General features: G+C 34.6%; 1 protein-coding gene and 1 long non-coding RNA gene across 2 annotated transcripts in view; one reads left to right on the top strand and one right to left on the bottom strand.

The window, feature by feature from the left end:
• LOC138710078 (uncharacterized) overlaps window positions 1-19489 on the bottom strand; it is a 736860-nt gene that overhangs the window by 465083 nt on the left and 252288 nt on the right. The gene's annotated exons all lie outside the window — the stretch shown is intronic.
• Window positions 1-19489, top strand: part of LOC138711275 (RYamide receptor-like) — an 80918-nt gene that overhangs the window by 258 nt on the left and 61171 nt on the right. Inside the window, exons 2-3 of the mRNA XM_069842706.1 lie at window positions 2128-2195; window positions 3559-3705. Of these exons, the coding sequence (XP_069698807.1) occupies window positions 2128-2195; window positions 3559-3705 (215 nt within the window). The remainder of the gene's footprint in view (window positions 1-2127; window positions 2196-3558; window positions 3706-19489) is intronic.

The following is a 19489-nucleotide window of genomic DNA, read 5'->3' as shown; positions in this document are numbered from 1 at the left end:
TTTTCCTGTGTTAATGTAAATGTAATTACAGTTTTTTTTAGACCTGTCATTATCTTGAACATACAGTTCCCTATTATATTAACCCTGGACTGCTCACTCTTTTTTTTACTGTTCACTGGGGTATGTTGTCACCCCACGAGTATTATCTCCTCTCTGTCGCTAATGCAGGTAATTGAAACATTTGTCTTTGAATAGTACAAGCTATTATTAGATTAATAGACAAAACTACAGAAGAAAATAGAGTCATCTGGGGTAACGCGTCACCCCGGGAAGCATTGCAGGGTTAAAGTAACTTACTTTTCTTTCGTGTATTCGATACCTCTTTAGACGAGCTTTAAGAGGGAAATTTATTTTTTGAAGTATCAATTCTTTAGAAAAATATTTCTCTACAACTCAATATCGGTTTCAAAATACCGGCTATTGACGCGTGTTCTGCATACCTCCGACTAAATAATCAAATTCAGCTACCTGTGATAGGTTCAAAACCAAAATCTGTCCTCATTATGAAGTCGAGGGTTCATAATTTAACAGCGAAAGCGTTTTACAACCAACTCAAGGAAAACAAAACAGAGTTCATTTATTCTTCTACGATTGCGAAAAAAATCTTGGTCCTTCCACGAGTGGCCGACTTAAATCATATTATAGTAGGCAACTATATTATTATAATTTTACGGTCTGCCATAGGCACTCAAACGCTTCACAGCATAAGTACACATTTACTATCTATGGCTGGCTGGAAAACAAAAGAACTAAAAGCTCCAATGAAACCTCTTCAGCTCTACTTGATACACTGAGAAACGCGAAATTTGACAAAGACTTCGTGTTCTCCTCTGTTCAGATGACCGTCCTGGACAGAATAAAAAATCGACCGTCATTCTGGTAGTGATGAAGTGGTTTAAAGAAGAAGCACCAAATGCAGTATTGAAGGTCGAATTTGTTTTCCCTATAATGGGATTTTTTTTTCTAAAATAATCGCATCGTATAGCCTATGTTAGGGGGTGAAACCATTCCGGAAGCGAATAAATATAAATACCTAGGAATAACAGCGATCTCGGCTGGAGTGTACACGTTACTGACACAGCGGAAAAAGCATGGACAGCGTTACATTTTGTGATGGGGGTACTAAGAAAAGGCTCTGATAAATCCAAAGAGATTGCATATAAGACACTAGTTCGTCCAATAATAGAATACGGTGCTGCATGTTGGGATCCTTACAGATTAGAACATATTAAGACATTGGAAAAGATTCAAAAACAGGCTCTCAAGCGTTATCGTAATAATTCACCATTAAAATGGGACACACTCAAGGACAGGAGAACGCGAATTCGATTATGCGAAATGTTGAAAACATACAGAAGTGAGCCTGTCTGGAGAGAAATAAAAAGTATGTTGCAGCCGCCAAATTACTCTTCAAGGAACGACCACTCATATAAATTGAGGGAAAGAAGACAGAGGACGGACACTGGATCTCAATCGTACTATCAGGGGCTGGAATGCTTTACCTGCAGACTTACTGAAGACTTACCAATAACCAAAAATGTATTTAAAATAGGCTTAAGGACTTTACTAATAGACGGTAGTATATTATACACACTATTTAAAGGGTGTAATTGATATTTTGTTATTTGAAGTGTTGTATCAGTGAAGAACTGTGTTGTGTCAGTGAAGTGTGAAGTGTAAGTGAAGTGTGTTTCTGTCAGTGAACTTTTATAATTTATAGTGGTAGTGCAAAGTATTTGAATAGTGAAATATTTTTGAAGCGTTAGTGAAATCAGGATAGAATCAGTGAAATGTGTCGTAGTTTCAGTGCAGTGAGTGAGTTGTGAGCGAAATAAGTGTAGTGCTGGAAGGTAATTGTACAGGTATGAACATATAATACTCGTGGGTTTTAGTTCGAACTTAGGATTAAGGTATAAATTAGATTTATTTTAAATGTTATTTTAAGTGATCGTGCTTCATTCAATTTAGGATGATCCCCGTTATTATTATTATTATTATTATTATTATTATTATTATTATTATTATGAGTAGTATTTATTATTACTAGTATTAATATTAATTGTATTTTTTATTAATTGTGTTTATTATTAATTGTCATTATTGAGTGTAATTATTTACCATTGCCAGCGGGTATATACCCATTGCAGTGTGAATAAATACATACATCCGACAGAGTTTTTGGGAGAATTGGAAAGGTAAGTAATTATGAGAAAGGGTACAATAATTTTATTGAGACACCTAACATGTACATGACTACTTTTAAGGAATTTGGGACATTGAAAAGTCTTGATTCAGAAGTGTCTGTCCATGACTTGAAGTCCGCCATTCATGAAGTGGTCAAAACTACTGTACAATCGCACTTTAAGTTGTCTTTGTGTAAAAGGATTATCTTAACTAAGGACACCACGAAAAGAATTATTGTGCGAGGCCAAGTGCACTACAGTTGCTCAGGATCAACATTAAAAAGGGCAAATCTTTGAGCAGTATGACTTCTGTGCAGCTTGAAAATCATATTCCTTTTAAACGTGCTAAGTTTAATTATGTGTCCTATCTTCTAGAAAAAAATTCGGAGGCAAATGGAGAGAATGTGAAGAACTCACCTAATACCAAACACTGATTGATGGTCAAGACGACTGCGATTAAGTTCCAGAAAAAGACGAATACGTGGATCAAGAAAATATTGATGAAATGCCAGGTCTTGTAGTTTAAGAGTTGTAGAACATTCCTAGCTGCACGCATTGTATTCTTTACCTGACATAATTAGGAACATTAAATCCAGACATTTGAGATGGGCAGGGCATGTAGCACGTATGGGCGAATCCAGAAATGCATATAGAGTGTTAGTTGGGAAACCGGAGGGAAAAATACCTTTAGGGAGGCCGAGACGTAGATGGGAGGATAATATTAAAATGGATTTGAGGGAGGTGGGATATGATGATAGAGACTGGATTAATCTTGCACAGAATAGGGACCGATGGCGGGCTTATGTGAGGGCGGCAATGAACCTTCGGGTTCCTTAAAAGCCATTTGTAAGTAAGTAAGTAAGTAAGTAAGAACATTCCTAGAGTTGTGGTGCAAGCTGAATATTCGGTACTCTCTTTATTACATTTTGTAAACAATATTTTGTCCAATAATAGACACAATAAAGCCAAAATCCAATATTAGTTGTCTTAAGTCATTATCTTGTTTCAAAACTCTCCTTTTCCAAAATATTTTATTTATCTTCAAAGGAATTCTGTGACAGGTATTTGCCAAATGTCGTTTTCTAATAATAACAAACTGCAATCAACACCACAAAAAGTTTTATTGAAAATTATTTTTTAATATGCAGCTAGGAGTTTCTTGCTTTTCCCAAAAATGACAGACTGGATAAGGAGAGTTTTAAAATTCACCTACTCACTGTATGCTTGACGCATAGAAAAACTTTAAAAGAGTTGCTATATTGTTCGTAAACTTCGAAAGATTTTGCTGGTAACATTCCAGTGATAGATGTGATGGATGAAGTATTTAAAGCTTTATGAGGCATTCTGTATTATACATATTTTCTTATATTTGCAGGTACAATGCCATCATGCACCCTTTCGAAAGGAGATTTACGAAACTACGTACGAAGTTGATTCTTGCTGGAATTTGGTTGGTGGCCATAGCGATATCGGCAATTCAGCTACGAGTGGCACGTTCAGAGCGATTCAAATATGGTGGAGAGTAAGTAGCACACATTTTCTTAACATCACAGTATATTGTACGATTAGTCTTAGTAAATTAAAAATCATCATTTGTTATCGATTCACTTTGTAAGACAACTTAACGAGCGCATACAAGATAATTTGTAACAATGCTTTCAATTTTTACGTATATCGGACAAACAGGTAGGTAATTTCAAACTACATTTAAGGAACACATTAAAGCAATAAAGCAACTATATAATTGAACGAGCTATGAAAAACTAACCACAATTACAACAGCATGGAAGAAGACATGGAATTAATACACTTAGCGTCAAGAAGGAAGTAATTATATTAAAGCAATATGAAATTTACTAACATACAAAGTTACACAAGGAAAAAGTAATACATATCCACCCGCAGTGAAATAGCAAGCCGGAATAAACACACAAGTAACAGTTATCCGCTGAAGATAGAGTAAAGTGTAAACCAGTGGTCGTTAGCACTCGCTGAAATGGGTAGAGTTCATGGAGGGTAAGGAACTCTGCTCCGTCGTGCGCAAGGGATAGAGAGACAGCATACCCGCTAGCAGCCTCTACTGCATGTTAGAGCAGTGTCTTGTCTGCGGGTAAGAACTCTAGCCCGAGAGTGCAGTGTTCTGAAGATCGCTGATGTAAACGGTCTCTGAAATGGTCTTTCGGTATATTAACCCTATTGTAGGGTTGAGTAGTACTGTATTGCTATTGATACATAAAAACTATGTAAATTAGTATTATAATATCAGTGAGCTTATCGGCTTATCGGCATCTCCAAAATGAAACTATGTAAATTAAGGCTAAAAAAGTGTATTTGAGCTCGATATTCGTTTTGTAAGATAATTTTTATTTCTTTCATTGTAATTTTTTATGTTTAAGTCTTAAAAAAATATTTCTGAATAACATTTTTATTTTTTCCTTTAGTTTTGTTTTTGTTTCTAATTTATATTTATAATGAAATAAATTTACAGGAAACAAACAACAATATAAATCTGAATACAAGAAAATGTTTTAGAATACAATTTTATTACTTTGTTTAGTGTTATTTATTTGGTTTGTTTTTTGTTTGAATATTTTTATTTAGCCTACTTGAAATCAACAAATCGTTATGATTATTATGAATCTTGGTACTAGCGGCATAGCGGCACCCCTAAAATACACCCAACCAACTAAAGTTCACTTTATATCATGGAGTGCAATTTCACAGAAAGAAATTTGCCGACAGACCTTCTACTGCCCTCTACTATTTGGTTGTCGTAAATAAATGTCTTCCTTGCTGTGACAGAAATCTTGTCTTCATCTGTTAGCAACCAATCACAACTTTCGTTTAGAAAAATTGACAGACTTCCTTCATATCCACGTGGAGGGAGAGGTTCCACATCTTTTCCAAATTACAAGAATTCCATCAGCACGAAAATAACATTGAACGTGGGAGTGACGGAATAGGATAATCAGTGGTGTGTGTAAATCTGTTAAGTGGGTGTTCAAAGGAACCACCGAACTGCACACTATGATAGTAAATGAAGTAGGTATACAAACATGTTTCATAGAAAATACTGCGGTGAGCGTTATAGTGATACTATGTGTAATAAATCAACTGCAGCGCAAACAGAAAGAAAAATTTTCTCCCATAAGAACAGTCTAGGATATTTTTCTTCAAAATTCGATAGGAGATTTATTATTGGATTTACAGCACAGGAATTTTCTTCAGCTTTAACTGGAGGAGTTTTGATTGAATTTCGTACACTTTTTTTTTAATTTTTTTCAGTGGCTGAATATGTAGTGAGTTTGCCTTTTCCTGTTTCTTGCTTCTTTTTTTCTTTCTTCATTCGCTTGTTTTGTTTATTTCCTGTAATTATTCTCAATCTCTCCTAATGTATCTTCCATTAATTTTTTCTCCTCGAGCTGCTACTTCATCCCGGTATGTATTCTCTACCTTTGTCATTGACACAAACGTCATCATCAAACTCTACATTATCTTCAGCTCCATCATCTGAACTTTCGTCTATAATTTGCATTACAGTGTCAGGATCATTACGTAAGATTTCATCCACTGTTCCTTTGTTAGATAAAACACACTTATTAGGAAATAAACTGCATTGACAGAAAACTGTATATGCTATTGATGCAGTAAATCTGACGTACACTTCCAAATAATCTCATAATAACTTGCAAACTGATGTCACGACTGCTAGTCAACAAAGAGAGATGGAGGTATACAGCGTATTCCGAATCTCACCGGACCGATGGACAACAATGACGTCACGCTACAGCGAAATAGGAACAAAACTGCTGGAAGGTTCAATAGTTGTCATGGCGGCTGTATAAGTTGTCTGTGGTACGCTAGCAAGATTTTGCGAAATTTCCGTACTGTCATCTCGTTCAAAGAAAAGAGACCATAAACAGTTTATTTCTTTAACCAGTAGTAATAACGGGTCCGTTGACATGTTCGTTCATAAGACATTAACATATTTTTTTACGTTGTGCTCATAACAAACAATACGGCAAAACACACTACCATCACACAACAGTGCACGATGTCATTCGTCTGCTAATTCCCGCCCTATACAAGAACCAATCAGATTCAGTGATGGCGGCTGATGGAGACTGCCACCACCTCTGCAAGCTGATGGAACCGGTGCGACACCGGTGGAGCATCAGTGACGTCATCATTGAAATTCGGAACACCGTGATGCCATCAGATTGCTCAGCTCTGAGATTCGGAATACGCTCATTGCAAGAAGAAAGATGGGCTCGCTTGACGAGAAAAGTAGTCGGGATGAATAAAATTGTTTACCCATTTCACGTCAAAATTACGCACGATAGCATTGTAAGATTAAGGTATACATACTTACTTACTGGCTTTTAAGGAACCCGGAGGTTCATTGTCGCCCTCACATAAGCCCGCCATTGGTCCCTATCCTGAGCAAAATTAATCCAGCCTCTATCATCATATCCCACCTCCCTCAAATCCATTTTAATATTATCTTCCCATCTACGTCTCGGCCTCCCTAAAGGTATTTTTCCCTCCTGCCTCCCAACTAACACTCTATATGCAAATCTGGATTCGCCCATACGTGCTACATGCCCTGCCCATCTCAAACATCTCGATTTAATGTTCCTAATTATGTCAGGTGAAGAATACAATGCGTGCAGTTCTGCGTTGTGTAACTTTCTCCATTCTCCTGTAACTTCATCCCTCTTACTCCCAAATATTTTCCTAAGCACCTTATTCTCAAACACCCTTAATCTCTGTTCCTCTCTCAAAGTGAGAGATAACTGTTTTGTAAATTCTAACTTCCAGATTTTTCGACAGCAGACTGGATGTTAAAATTTCTTAACCGAATAATAACAGGCATTTCCCATATTTATTCTGTGTTTAATTTCCTCCCGAGTATCATTTATATTTGTTACTGTTGTTCCTAGATATTTGAACTTCTCCACCTCTTCAAAAGATAAATTTCCAATTTTTATATTTCCATTTCGTACAATATTGTGGTCACGAGACATAATCATATACTTAAGATTAAGGTATATACATTTTTAACAAATGTTAACACAATGAAGTCTTTTTCTAAGTGTTTAGACTTTCATCATACTTAAAATAATATACACGCGTTTTCACGGTCATCATACCTTAATTGCAATGTTTATTTTTATCCGGATATCTGTCTCATCCCAGGACATGTTGTGTGTGTAGTAAATATACTACATGGTACACAGATTTGTTCTCTTACAAAGAAAGCAATGCTAAGGATCACTTTCATCGCTCTTTGATATTCAACACGGCTGGCTTTGAAATAACGAACATCGAATTTAGTGGAAAGTACAGTAACACTGAATTACCAAGCATACAAATGTGAAACATGCGAAAGCGTCACTACAACACGCTAACATTCAATGACGGCGATTGCGCCACTGTCCTTTAGATATTAAAGATTCTGTTTCCAACGTCAAAGTATGATCTCACAGAGGCTACCCTCACATAAACATATTCCATTAACAAAAGCAACTTGGAGATTGAGCCAAATATAGTCCATAATAAGTATAATTACCAGGAAAAAGTGATTAAAAATTCATGATATTCAAAACGCTAATTAGCTCGTCCTCAATTAAGCTTCCCATGTCTGCTCCTAATTGTGAAAGAGCGTTTTTTAAACCATTGAATTTAAAAAGACCCTAATAATTATGCATATTCTAACTAACATCAAGAACTTCTTAAAAGTTCATCTAGGCCTGAATTTCGATGGTCTAGTTTAGACGAAAGAATGGCACAAAACGTTAACACCTAGAAAGCAAATTAAAGATAGTTGTAATATAATAATTATTTCAGCAAGGGCATCATCTACAAGATTGTTATACAGGGTGTAACTAAATGCAATAGGAATGATAGAAGAGACCAAAAGAAACGTTTTTCTTTTAAATAACCATGGATCTGAAACTAATTATTGAATGACAAAACCAGAAACTGTAAAGAATAAACATATTACAGTTGTAACGTTACTTATAACACTCATGCTCCAAAACCATTTCAGTTTGTAATTCTTTACAAAAACTGTTCAAAAGTGCGGCCTCCTGCTTCAAATCAAATTCTGCAACGACGTGTCATTGTCTATCGTACACGTTCAAAGACTTCAGGCATGTGCTGTAGAGCGTCAGTAGCTGCAAGCACCCGAGCGACGAGCTCTTCCTCAGATTCAACTGTAGTCTCGCACACCAGGCTCTTCAAGTGGCCCCACATACAAAAGTCAAGTGGAGTGAGGTCGGGAGAACGAGCAGGCCATCCAATGGGCCCACCACGGCCAATCCACTGGTCACCGAATCCGCGGTTCAAATGTTCTCGGACTTCACAAGAGAAATGAGGAGTTGCACTGACATGTTGAAACCACAATCAAGAGAAACGTCTTGGAGGAATTGAACTGTTCTATTTCTCTACACTCAATGTACAATAACGTACTGCGCTGTCACAGTACAAACATTGCACTCTGACGTCATGGCGTGTTTACTGATTAATGTTAAATATTGATGGTTTTGAAGCATGAGTGTCATAATTAATGTTACAACTGTAGTCTTTATTCCTTACAGTACAGTAGAGTTTCTGGTTTTGTTTCAATAATTAGTTTCAGATCCATGGTCATTTAATAAAAAACGTTTATTTTGGTCTCTTCTATCATCCATAGAAGTTTGGGTGTTGAATTTAGTTACACTCTGTATGAGAATCCTAACCGTCTCTTCAGTTCCTAAAGTGAAGATGGGAAACATTTTATGCAGTCGATATCTTTATATTTATAAGCAATCTACAGTATCAGCTCCCAATCCCAGTGAGGCGTTTATACGTGACTATTAAAAACGAATCCATAATGTGACATTATTTAACATTAAGTCGTTATTTACTTCGCAAATGATCTTGCGTCTCGTTTTCAAAATTTATCCACCCACCACAACCAAGACACACGATCACAACACTCCTCAATATTATCCATTTCCTCCCACCGAACATCATCATATTCATCTTCTTTCACTGTGGCTGTTCCTCGGCTTTGGAATTCCCTACCGAGTAATGTCAGGGACTGTCAGACATCAAACCAATTTAAGAATAGACTAACGAAATATTTTTCTAACAATTCTTGTTAACAATAATAGCTGTTTCAGGTTTCTCAATGTTTAATGGTTACATGTATCACAGAACAAAAATATGTAAATTATCTCACAATAATAATAATAATAATAATAATAATAATAATAATAATAATAATAATTATTATTATTATTATTATTATTATTATTATTATTATTATCACTATTTCTTACCAATGTTTATTATTGTCACACTAACATTACTTATCCAAATTTCATTATTTACTTTCATGTTGTTTTATGGTCTAGATATTAATGTAATAACTATGAAACCAATTGTATTCAATTAGAATTAGAGTCTGGCTGGGCGGAAGAGAAGGCCTGCTGGCTTAGCTCTACCAGATTAAATAAATAAATAATAATAATAATAATAATAATTATTATTATTATTATTATTATTATTATTATTATTATTGTTAAAATGTTAATTTATTTCGTATCAAGTAGAGTTAACCATATAACCAAATTTATTTACGAGTTCTGCTCTTTCAGGGACGAGCTAAAGTGTTTCTGTATATATTATATTTTATGTTACAATTATTAGCAAAATAATAAATAAATAAATAAATAAATTTCTTTACAAGAAATCCTATAAGATCCTTTCTGTAATTACTCAAATTTTTTACATTTTCTTTCCAGTTTTGTTGCTGTAATTTTATTTAATCTATTATATTTCGAACTTTGAGGTTTTCCCGGACATCTCCATTTTTTGTCCATCTAATGGATTGGCATCGATTATACCGGGAAGCGAGATATTCCCCTGGAATTTGTCGTTTTACTTTTCTAAGCATTTTTCACAAATAGCTCCAGTAGCATGTCCGTTATTATCATCTCCTCTTCTGCTAAACACCATATCATCAGTAAATATTATGCACTTTATTCTTCCTCCTCCTACTATCACCTATCGTAGCTATAAATGTTTGCGATTGGATTTGATTCAGAACAGGTTTGTAGTTGTGCACAAAATACTAGTATATCACACTCAAGTGACATACATTTGATTAAATAACGAATAAAGCTATGCGAAATCCTAAATGGAGAATAAATTAAAATTGCATGTATATAAAGTAAATCGACAACTTCAATCAGTTTTGGTAATTAAGTAACAGTTATATTTCTGCAATAACCTCCCATTCATCATACATAAAAGCAAATGCCGACCTACTGTAATTTTCTGGCCTGTGGATTTTTAATGTCATTCTGACATTTAACGAAATGCAACATTATAGTAAATCAGGGAGCTGGTGGCTTTCCATTCGTTATTTATTGCCTATTATTTCATGAATGAAATTAACTTGTATTCATACTAGTGTGCTTTTTGTCCATTATGTAAATCAAGCAATGCCAACAAAATTTCTAATAAATAATTGTAATCAATTTTCAGCAAAGTCAACTACAGACTTCTCGTTGAAGGACCCTAATTCAATTTTGAGCAATATTCATGTGGAATTATTGCAGAAAGGCACTTTCAAGTAGGCCTACATATTTTCAAGTAATTCAGTTTTCGCAATTATTATTATTATTATTATTATTATTATTATTATTATTATTATTATTATTATTATTCTCTCTTGATAAATATAACTCTCAATTTAATTGAAAGACTACAACGTGTTCTTAATGTGTGTGTCCGCTTCATCTGCAATACTCGTAGATTTGATCATATAACGACATCTTTTGAAGTTCTTTCATGGGTCCACCTAAAGGAGCGTATAACAGCACATTCTTTATCTGTTCTGTTTAGAATGTTACTCACTTCTACTCCAAAATATCTGAGAACTCGCTTTGAATATCTTACAACGTTACGGAATCAACATCAGGCCTTATTATCCATTCCTCGTCACTGTACTTCTTTCTATTCTTCATCTTTCACCGTGTCGGTTTGTCGCCTATGGAACTCCTTACCTCGTCATGTTAGGGATTGCCGAACGGTTAAGGCTCATTCACAGTGAAAATTAAACATAACGTAAACGTTAACATAAACACATAAACGTATGCCACAAACTTAAGTAGCCAAGGCCCATTCACAATGAAAATTAAACATAACCGTAAACATAAACACAGAAGTTTGCGGCCATTCATATTGAAGTACGTTAACATAAAGACATACGTGTGTGGAAACAAAGATACCGAATCAACAAAACTACAGAATATATTACATAAAAATGGAGAATTGCACTGACGATGTAGCTATTCAATTTATGTTTCTAATAACTACAATGACATCAGTATATGGCTTTCAATACTTGAAATCAAAGAAACGGAGATGTAAAAAACGATGGCGAATTCATCCATTGAATCAGAGAAGAATTCAACAGGGGGACTTTTATAACCTTTTAGAGGAAATGAGAGTTGATGGTCCCCAACAATTTGTGAAATACATGAGAATGAACCCAACCCAGTTTGATACATTACTGAACTTGGGTGCCCCATTCTTAAGAAAGAAAAGTAACCGTGCTCCTTTACCAGAAGCTCTCCGTCTATCTATCACTCTCCGATAAGAAAATTATTTGATATATATATATATATATATATACATATATATATATATACATATATATATACACAGATACAGTATATTTTATAAACAGTATAGAGCACGTTGGAGTACATGGTTAAATGAAAAAAAAACAATTAGAAGAAATTCTAAATCTTAACATTCTTTCACAGGTTCTTGGCTACTGGTGACTCGATGTCTACTCTTGCATGGAGCTATAGAATTGGTCACTCAACATGTTGCCAAATAATTAATGAAACAACACAGTCTGTTTGAGTGCTCTTAAGGAAATATATCTTCCTGTCCCCACAGAAAATGATTAGGCCTACATGCAATATGCGCATTACTTCAATGAACTCTGGAACGTGCCGAACTGCATTGGGGCTATAGATGAAAACACGTAGTAATTCAAGCCCCAAACAACACTGGATCTCAGTTTTTTTTAACTATAAACATACTTTTAGTGTTGTATTACTGGCAGTCTGCGATGCAAGATACTGTTTTACACACGTCGATATAGGAGCATATGGGTCCCAGAGTGATGGTGGAATATTTAAGGTTTCTGAATTTGGTCACAGCTTAAAAAATAATTTGCTCCCATTACCAGCTCCAGCTCCTCTTATTTCCTAGTTGGTGATGATGTTAGAAAACCTGATGAGACCGTTTTCTAAAGCTTCCTTAACAGATTTGAAAAGAAAAATATTTAACTTCCGACACGCTCGAGCTCACAGGGTTATTGAAAACACCTTTGGTATATTGGTTGCCCGTTGGAGAGTCTTCCATCGGGTTATTGATGCTAAACCTGAAAACGTAGATAACATAATTAAAGCAACAGTTTGTCTCCACAATTTCCTTCGATTTTGTGAACTGAAAAGTGCAGAGAAAACTTACAGTCCACCAAGTTTTGTTGACAGAGAAAATGATGGGCAAGTACAGGAAGGGGAATGGAGCAGGAATGTTCCAGTGCACGGTGCATTAAATCACCTTCGCAATGGCCATTTGAGAATTGGTACAAGAAATGCTTCTGCAGAAGCAATAAGACTGCGAGAAGAAATTGCTAATTACTTTATTACACCTGCTGATGCCATTTAAGGACAAACTCAATATGTTTTGCGTGGACTTGTAGATAATTATGCCTACTTAGACATGTTCAACAATACAATATATGAAGCGGAAAGCGAAAAGGGATCACTAGTCGAAAATTTAAGATTGAGAATTTATATTTTCATGAAATCTAAAAAATATCCTGATATTTTTAATTTTTCCGACAAGCGGTCCCTTTTCACTTTCAGCCTCACACAATGTCATTAAAATCAATGGCGGTTCCTCGGGGAGGGAAGGGAGGAACGTCATCCTCAGATTATTCTTCTTTTGAGAGTAAATATAAATTAAAATATGTGCCTTGAAATTCGAGGAAGATTCGATAATTTTAAGTTCACAGTTTGTTCGGTTGATCGAGTTTTAAACGAAGCGTTCTCATGTGCTGCGCGAAAACTGTGAGCAGGATGCGAGATTGTTTTTGAGGATAAAAGTCAATCCTCTCCTCCTCTACTGCAGTTAATATATATAGACAACAGCACACTACTGGCCATTGAGAGAAGCAGAGTTTTAAAGCAAGTAAATGAAAGGATAAGGAGGAGATCCTCTTCTGATTCTGCGCATGGGTGGGAAATAGTGTAGCAGACAGAAACCACCTGGTTCTCCAGCAAGCTTGCTATCGCTGCCATCTACTGGGTGTTCAGTTCAAAATGTGTCATGGCTCGCTGTCTGCCGTCATGTGGCTAGCCGATGAGCCTAGAGAATTCAATCTTCCTACACTTTCGCAGAGGTGTATAACCTAAGAGGCAGAAAATTTTCCTAGCAAGTACGGCGTTCATTCTGAAGAGTAGTACCGATACGTACGGTAACGCCGGTAGTGGCAGGAATGTGAACTGTTTGGAAATACGTACTGTCGGGAAAAGGGGGAGAGGGTTAAGACGATTACTTACGTATTTGTTGACATTAACTTCGACGGTCAACATGGACACGAGCATTTGATTTGTGTTGTGGAATGTTACCGTACGCAACCGATGATAACAAATACCCTGCGTACGACTAGCCGGCGCAAAACACAGTTCGAAAGAGGTTATGGTAGCACACAGACCGTACAGACCGCCATCTGTTGCTACGACGTTCAAGTTATACCGTACACGTTCTCAAGTTCAGATTGAACGCCTTGATTAATAGGAAACTTCTCTAACATATAAGCTGAAACTCGCTTCAAATCGTTGACCCAACAACAGTGACGTCATGACACACTTTGAAATGAACACCCAGTAGTGATGTTGCATTCAACCAGACTCCAACACATAGGAGCCACAATAAAAACAGTTTTAAAGCAGAGCTTTGAAAGACACCATATAAACTTTTTTTTTTTAATTATAAATCAAATATTATTCATTGTACATGATATAGGCTAATATTCATGGTTTGAAACTTTCGAGGATATTTCGAAGTTAAAGTCGGGTTTATATAAATTGTGAATGAGCTTTGTAATTGTTAATTTGTGCAATTATTCAACAATGAATGGAAGTGAAAACATATCATATTTATATTACATTATATTTATATTTTAGAAAACTCAGTTCACAAGAACAGATTATTGCTATACAAAAGGAATGGCAAACCCCAACACTACCTGGTTTTACATGTATGCATGTAGGCTAATAAATTTATAGCATGTTTCATTCTTTTTCATGTTTCATGTCCCTTTGTGCTGTTAACTTCTTTCCTCTTAAGAAATATGCAGGAACCGCCACTGATTAAATTGTATTTATGAAAGACAATTAAATAGTGAGTAATGTTGTACATAAAACATTGTTTCAGTAAAAATACAATTAAGTTCTGTTTAAGATTGCAAACGACTTCTCTTTTTTGCTTCCATAAGTGTTTCTGTAATTTTTAACATGGTTTCATCCATTATATCTTCCTTTAATAAAGATAACTGAGTTACAATAAACTCCGCGAATGATACATCCTATGATGATCTTTTTCTTTCCAAAGTTTGGGAGAATCGGTTTGATGCCTCGGCTATAAGCCGCAAATTGTCTTCACATGTAGCTTTTTGTTGTGTTTTACCTTTTCTGTGTACTGCTGATGGCGCTGGCCCTGATTTTGCGTTTGAAAAACTAGAGTCAGTTTGTCCCTTATCCTGGGAAGGAGTTTCTTCACTCTGAACAGTAATTTCCCTATCAAACATCACATCAAATTCAGAAACTCTAGTATCATTCCAGTCATAATTAATTGTTCCAGTCGAACTGCAGGTTTCTGAGCTAGTATACTCTAGTGGGGGGGTGCAAAATCACTGTATGTTTTCCTTAGTTTTATATGGTGATGCAGAAAACTCATTGTTGCTAATAAGGGCCATGGTTCTTTGTACGAAGTTTTAGAACCACTCTTGTTACTGTCTGCCACTATCTTCTTCTCTCTGGTGTATCGTTCTCTTAAATTTTTCATTCGACTTTGGCACAGGCTAACTGTAACAAAATAATTTAAATTGAATTACATGTTATGATGTAGAAAGGGTTTGAGGGAGATGGGTTATGATGCTGAGGACTGAATTAACTTTGTCCAGGATAGGGTGTGATTGAGGGATTATGTTAGGTCGGTAATGAACCTTCGGGTTCCTTAAGGGAGAACACTAGTGAGTTTTTGCCAAAATCTGGAAAAAAAGAAATCGAATTTTTTTTTTTTTTTTTTTTTTGCATTAAACACTTATTAATGTATGTGTGATATGTGTTTAGTACATTTTTATGTCCCGCAATTTTTAAATTACCTTGTGCTAGCCTTTTAAAATCTCATGCAGTAGATGTGACGCCCCATGAAGATATTAGCAAATATTTTTAATTTTGTAAAATTTATTTTGGATTTTCACATCAAAATTCTTACTGTAGAGGATCTGCATTCTTCTGCTATATAGTAGGTGAATTTAGATCTTCTTTCTACATTCAGCATATGTTTTCAGAGCCAAACATGTCTTGTTTATCGTTTATTATGATCAGTAACTGGTGATATAAATTGTCATTTTTCTCAGAATGACATTTTCACATCTTCAAAACACTCCAGACTATTTTTCATATGATTGCTGTGAAAGTTTACATGTATATAACTAATAGATTGGTTAACAAACTGTACTGGCATTTCTTGGATATTCACAATATGACCTAGTTACGGAGCATTTATACCCTATAAAACTTAAAAAAAAATATGATTATTAAATTAAAAAAAAATTAATAACCTACGTCTACATACAAAAATGGCAAACTTTCACTCAGAAATCAAAAGTAGGGTTCAATTAATTATTTAAAAAAGTTTAAACATCCCAAGTGAAATTTTGGAGCTCGTCGAATATGCAAATAAAAAAAATAATATATTTAATAACTTCCCAACAAAACAACCAATCAGCTTCAAATTTTGCATGGTACTTAGTTTTATAACATTGCATGTGCTGTATAAAAATCATTCAGATCGGTTGGAAATTGCAAAAGAAAAACTCACTAGTGTTCTCTCATAAAAGCCATTTAGTTACTTTAACCAAGCAACAATAGCAGAGATTTCTTCTTCACGTGAGAAGATGTTGCATATATATTGAAATGATAGCCGTCCAAATGTTGGATTTTAAATATCGGCATCCTAATCAATTCAAATGAACAAAAAAGAAAATATAAATTAATGTTAAAAAAATACATAATGAAATTTGAAAAAAATTATATTCTGCGACAAGATGTGGTAGCTATGAAAACAATAAACAATTATTGAAAATAAATATATAATAATTAATTTAATATTTGCTGTAAATAATGCAAACTGCATTCACATACTAATATATTATGAAACACCAATACTTTGAACTATAAAATAATGTTAGCTATAAAATTATTTAACTAATACCTACCTTCAGAATTCATTTCCTGTGCTATTTTTTTTCCATATATTCTCTTTTAATGTAATATCTTGTATCTTTTATGTTTCTTGTCGTATAGGCAAGGGTTTTCTTGGTATAAAATAATCAACTTTTCGTCATATGATTCCATGTTGCGCGCCTAGCTATCGTCACGGCCAGTGGATCAAAATATTGCCTGTAGGCAAAGCCCATGAGATGTTAAACAAAAAGTGAAAACACGCTTTCCGCTTGTGTACTGTTTCCAAATCACGTAAACATAAGCATGAAAGTTTGGAGTTTGCAAACTTTTTGCAAACTTTCATGTTAACGTCTTATGTTTAAGTTTAAGTTTACGCTTATGTAATTCATTGTGAATGCTTTCATTAAATAACATGGACACAAGGTTTTATGCTCACATTACGTTTATGTTTAATTTTCATTGTGAAAGGGCCTTTAATCAATTTAAATTAAAAATTAAGAATTATATACTTTTACATGAAATTGATTTGTGAGAGTTAACTCATTTTTATAAGTTATTCTGCGTGTATATAAATTGTCATTCAGTTTGTCATTGTTTCATTTTGTATTTCACTTCTGGTGTCAGCCTGGTAGCGTAGTTGGTATAGCGCTGGACTTCCATGCTCGAGGTTGCGGGTTCGATCCCGGCCAAGGTCGATAGCATATAAGTGTGTTTAAATACTACAGGCTCATTTAAGTAGATTTACTGGCATGTAAAAACTCCTGCGGGACAAAATTCCGGCACACCGGCGACGCTGATATAACCTCTGCAGTTGCGAGCGTCGTTAAATAAAACATAATTTATTATTTTACTTCCGGTAGTGTGGAAAAGAAGGCCTCATGGCCTTAACTCTACCAGAATAAACAAACAAAGAAACAAATGAGTAAGTGAGTGAGTGAGTGACTAAGTAAATAAATAATTAAGTTAGTAAGTAATTAAGTAAATAAATAAATATAGTGTTGCTCCATTACTGTCATACCACCCCATTGTCTCTATAATTCAGATTAAATTACTGACTATTAATAAATCTGATTTAATGTAGTCAAATGGAACTACGATATAGACGAACTACTATTAAAATCAACACCATCACACGCTTCCGGATATTACGCCGAGTGGCCTGTCATGATTTCATGTTCTTTTTTCTGTGCTGTACATAGCCTTCCTCTTACATCACATTACCAGACACAATGTCCATGTGTATAATGTACACGTAAAGTAATCCATGACAGAAATGTCAACGTCTCAATGTCCACGATCGTAATAATCATTCGAAGAGATGTTCATGATGAAGTGTCCATTCTAGTTATGCCCATTGAACATAATTAGTCCATATATATTAGTACAATCAGTAATACAGTAAGCTATAATAAATCGGGACGGAGTAGAAACATCTGTACTTAATCCATTAATTTTATTACACAGAAGAGTAATAAAAATTTGTCTGACCAAAAATATGGATTACCCAACAAATTTAATTTATACAGATTTTAAAGTATTAACTATTGAAGAAATTTGTAAATATGGTTAACTAACTTGCTACCACAGAAATCATATAAAACATAAAAATCTAATCAACATGGATAACATATGGAAGGAAAAAGTCTACGTTCCCACTGATTGCGCCTAAATATCATACAAGTGCAGGACTTAAAGGGGTTAGGTACAGATTACAGCAGTAAAAGTTTCGGAAATATTCAACATTTTTTTCCTCCATTACTGTATCTTATACAATAATGAAAATTGGTATGTGTAAAACACTGTCCTCCTGCTATAAGACAAAAAAAAATATTTTTATAATTTAAAAAAATACTTATATATTTTTTTTTTCAAAATTAAAAATGGTGTCAGTTCACTGTGCAGTGATGAAGCTTTTCTCTCATAACTCATAAACTTGTTAACTTTTTCGTGTTCGCTCTCTTTTATTTTATTGCTGAAACTCATGTTTACAATATCATGCTCTTTCAACTACATTCCTTAAAAAAATATATATTTCTTTTCATTTTGTGTTAGAAGAAAATACTGATATTTTACCATTTTTAAATGATTTTTTTTATCAGACAATCTATCAAAGGTATAGGAGTAATCTTGCATGATATTGTAAATGTGACATGTATAAATACACACAAAAAATTACAGAATGTTGGATAGTTTTTTTAATTTTGTGGGAAACGCTTCATCACTGCACAGTGAACTTAATTTTGAAAAAAAAACAAATGTAAATAATTTTTTTAATCTTAAAAACACAAATGTAAATAATTTTTTTAATCTTAAAAATATTTGTTTTCATATAGTAAAAGAACAGTGTTTTAAAGATACCAATTTTCATTATTGTACAAGATACAGTAATGGAGAGAAAAAAAGTTGAATATTTCCAAAATTTTACTCCTGTAAGCTATACCTAACCCCTTAAACATGGTGCTAGTTTCGGTCCAAGACTTTATGCGTGTATTAAACCATCGTTCATTTGTCATAACATAGGTATCCTCTAGCCACGGTTCCAGTAGCTGCAAGGAATTTAGTTACACTTATTTGCCTACAGGGACAGAGGGACAAGTTGTAAGCTCATCGCCTCAAACGTCACCTAGTATGCAACTAAGTTATTACTAGGATGCGAGAGAGGAGAAATTTGGTCCGAAGCTCTAATTTAAGCTTGGAGGCTTTTAAATTGCGGGAAAGCTCCGACACGAGACACAAGGCTTAAATCAAAATGGG

Source organism: Periplaneta americana, chromosome 12 (assembly GCF_040183065.1).
Source record: "Periplaneta americana isolate PAMFEO1 chromosome 12, P.americana_PAMFEO1_priV1, whole genome shotgun sequence".
Lineage (NCBI taxonomy): Eukaryota > Metazoa > Arthropoda > Insecta > Blattodea > Blattidae > Periplaneta > Periplaneta americana.
This window is presented reverse-complemented; position numbering and strand designations above follow the sequence as displayed.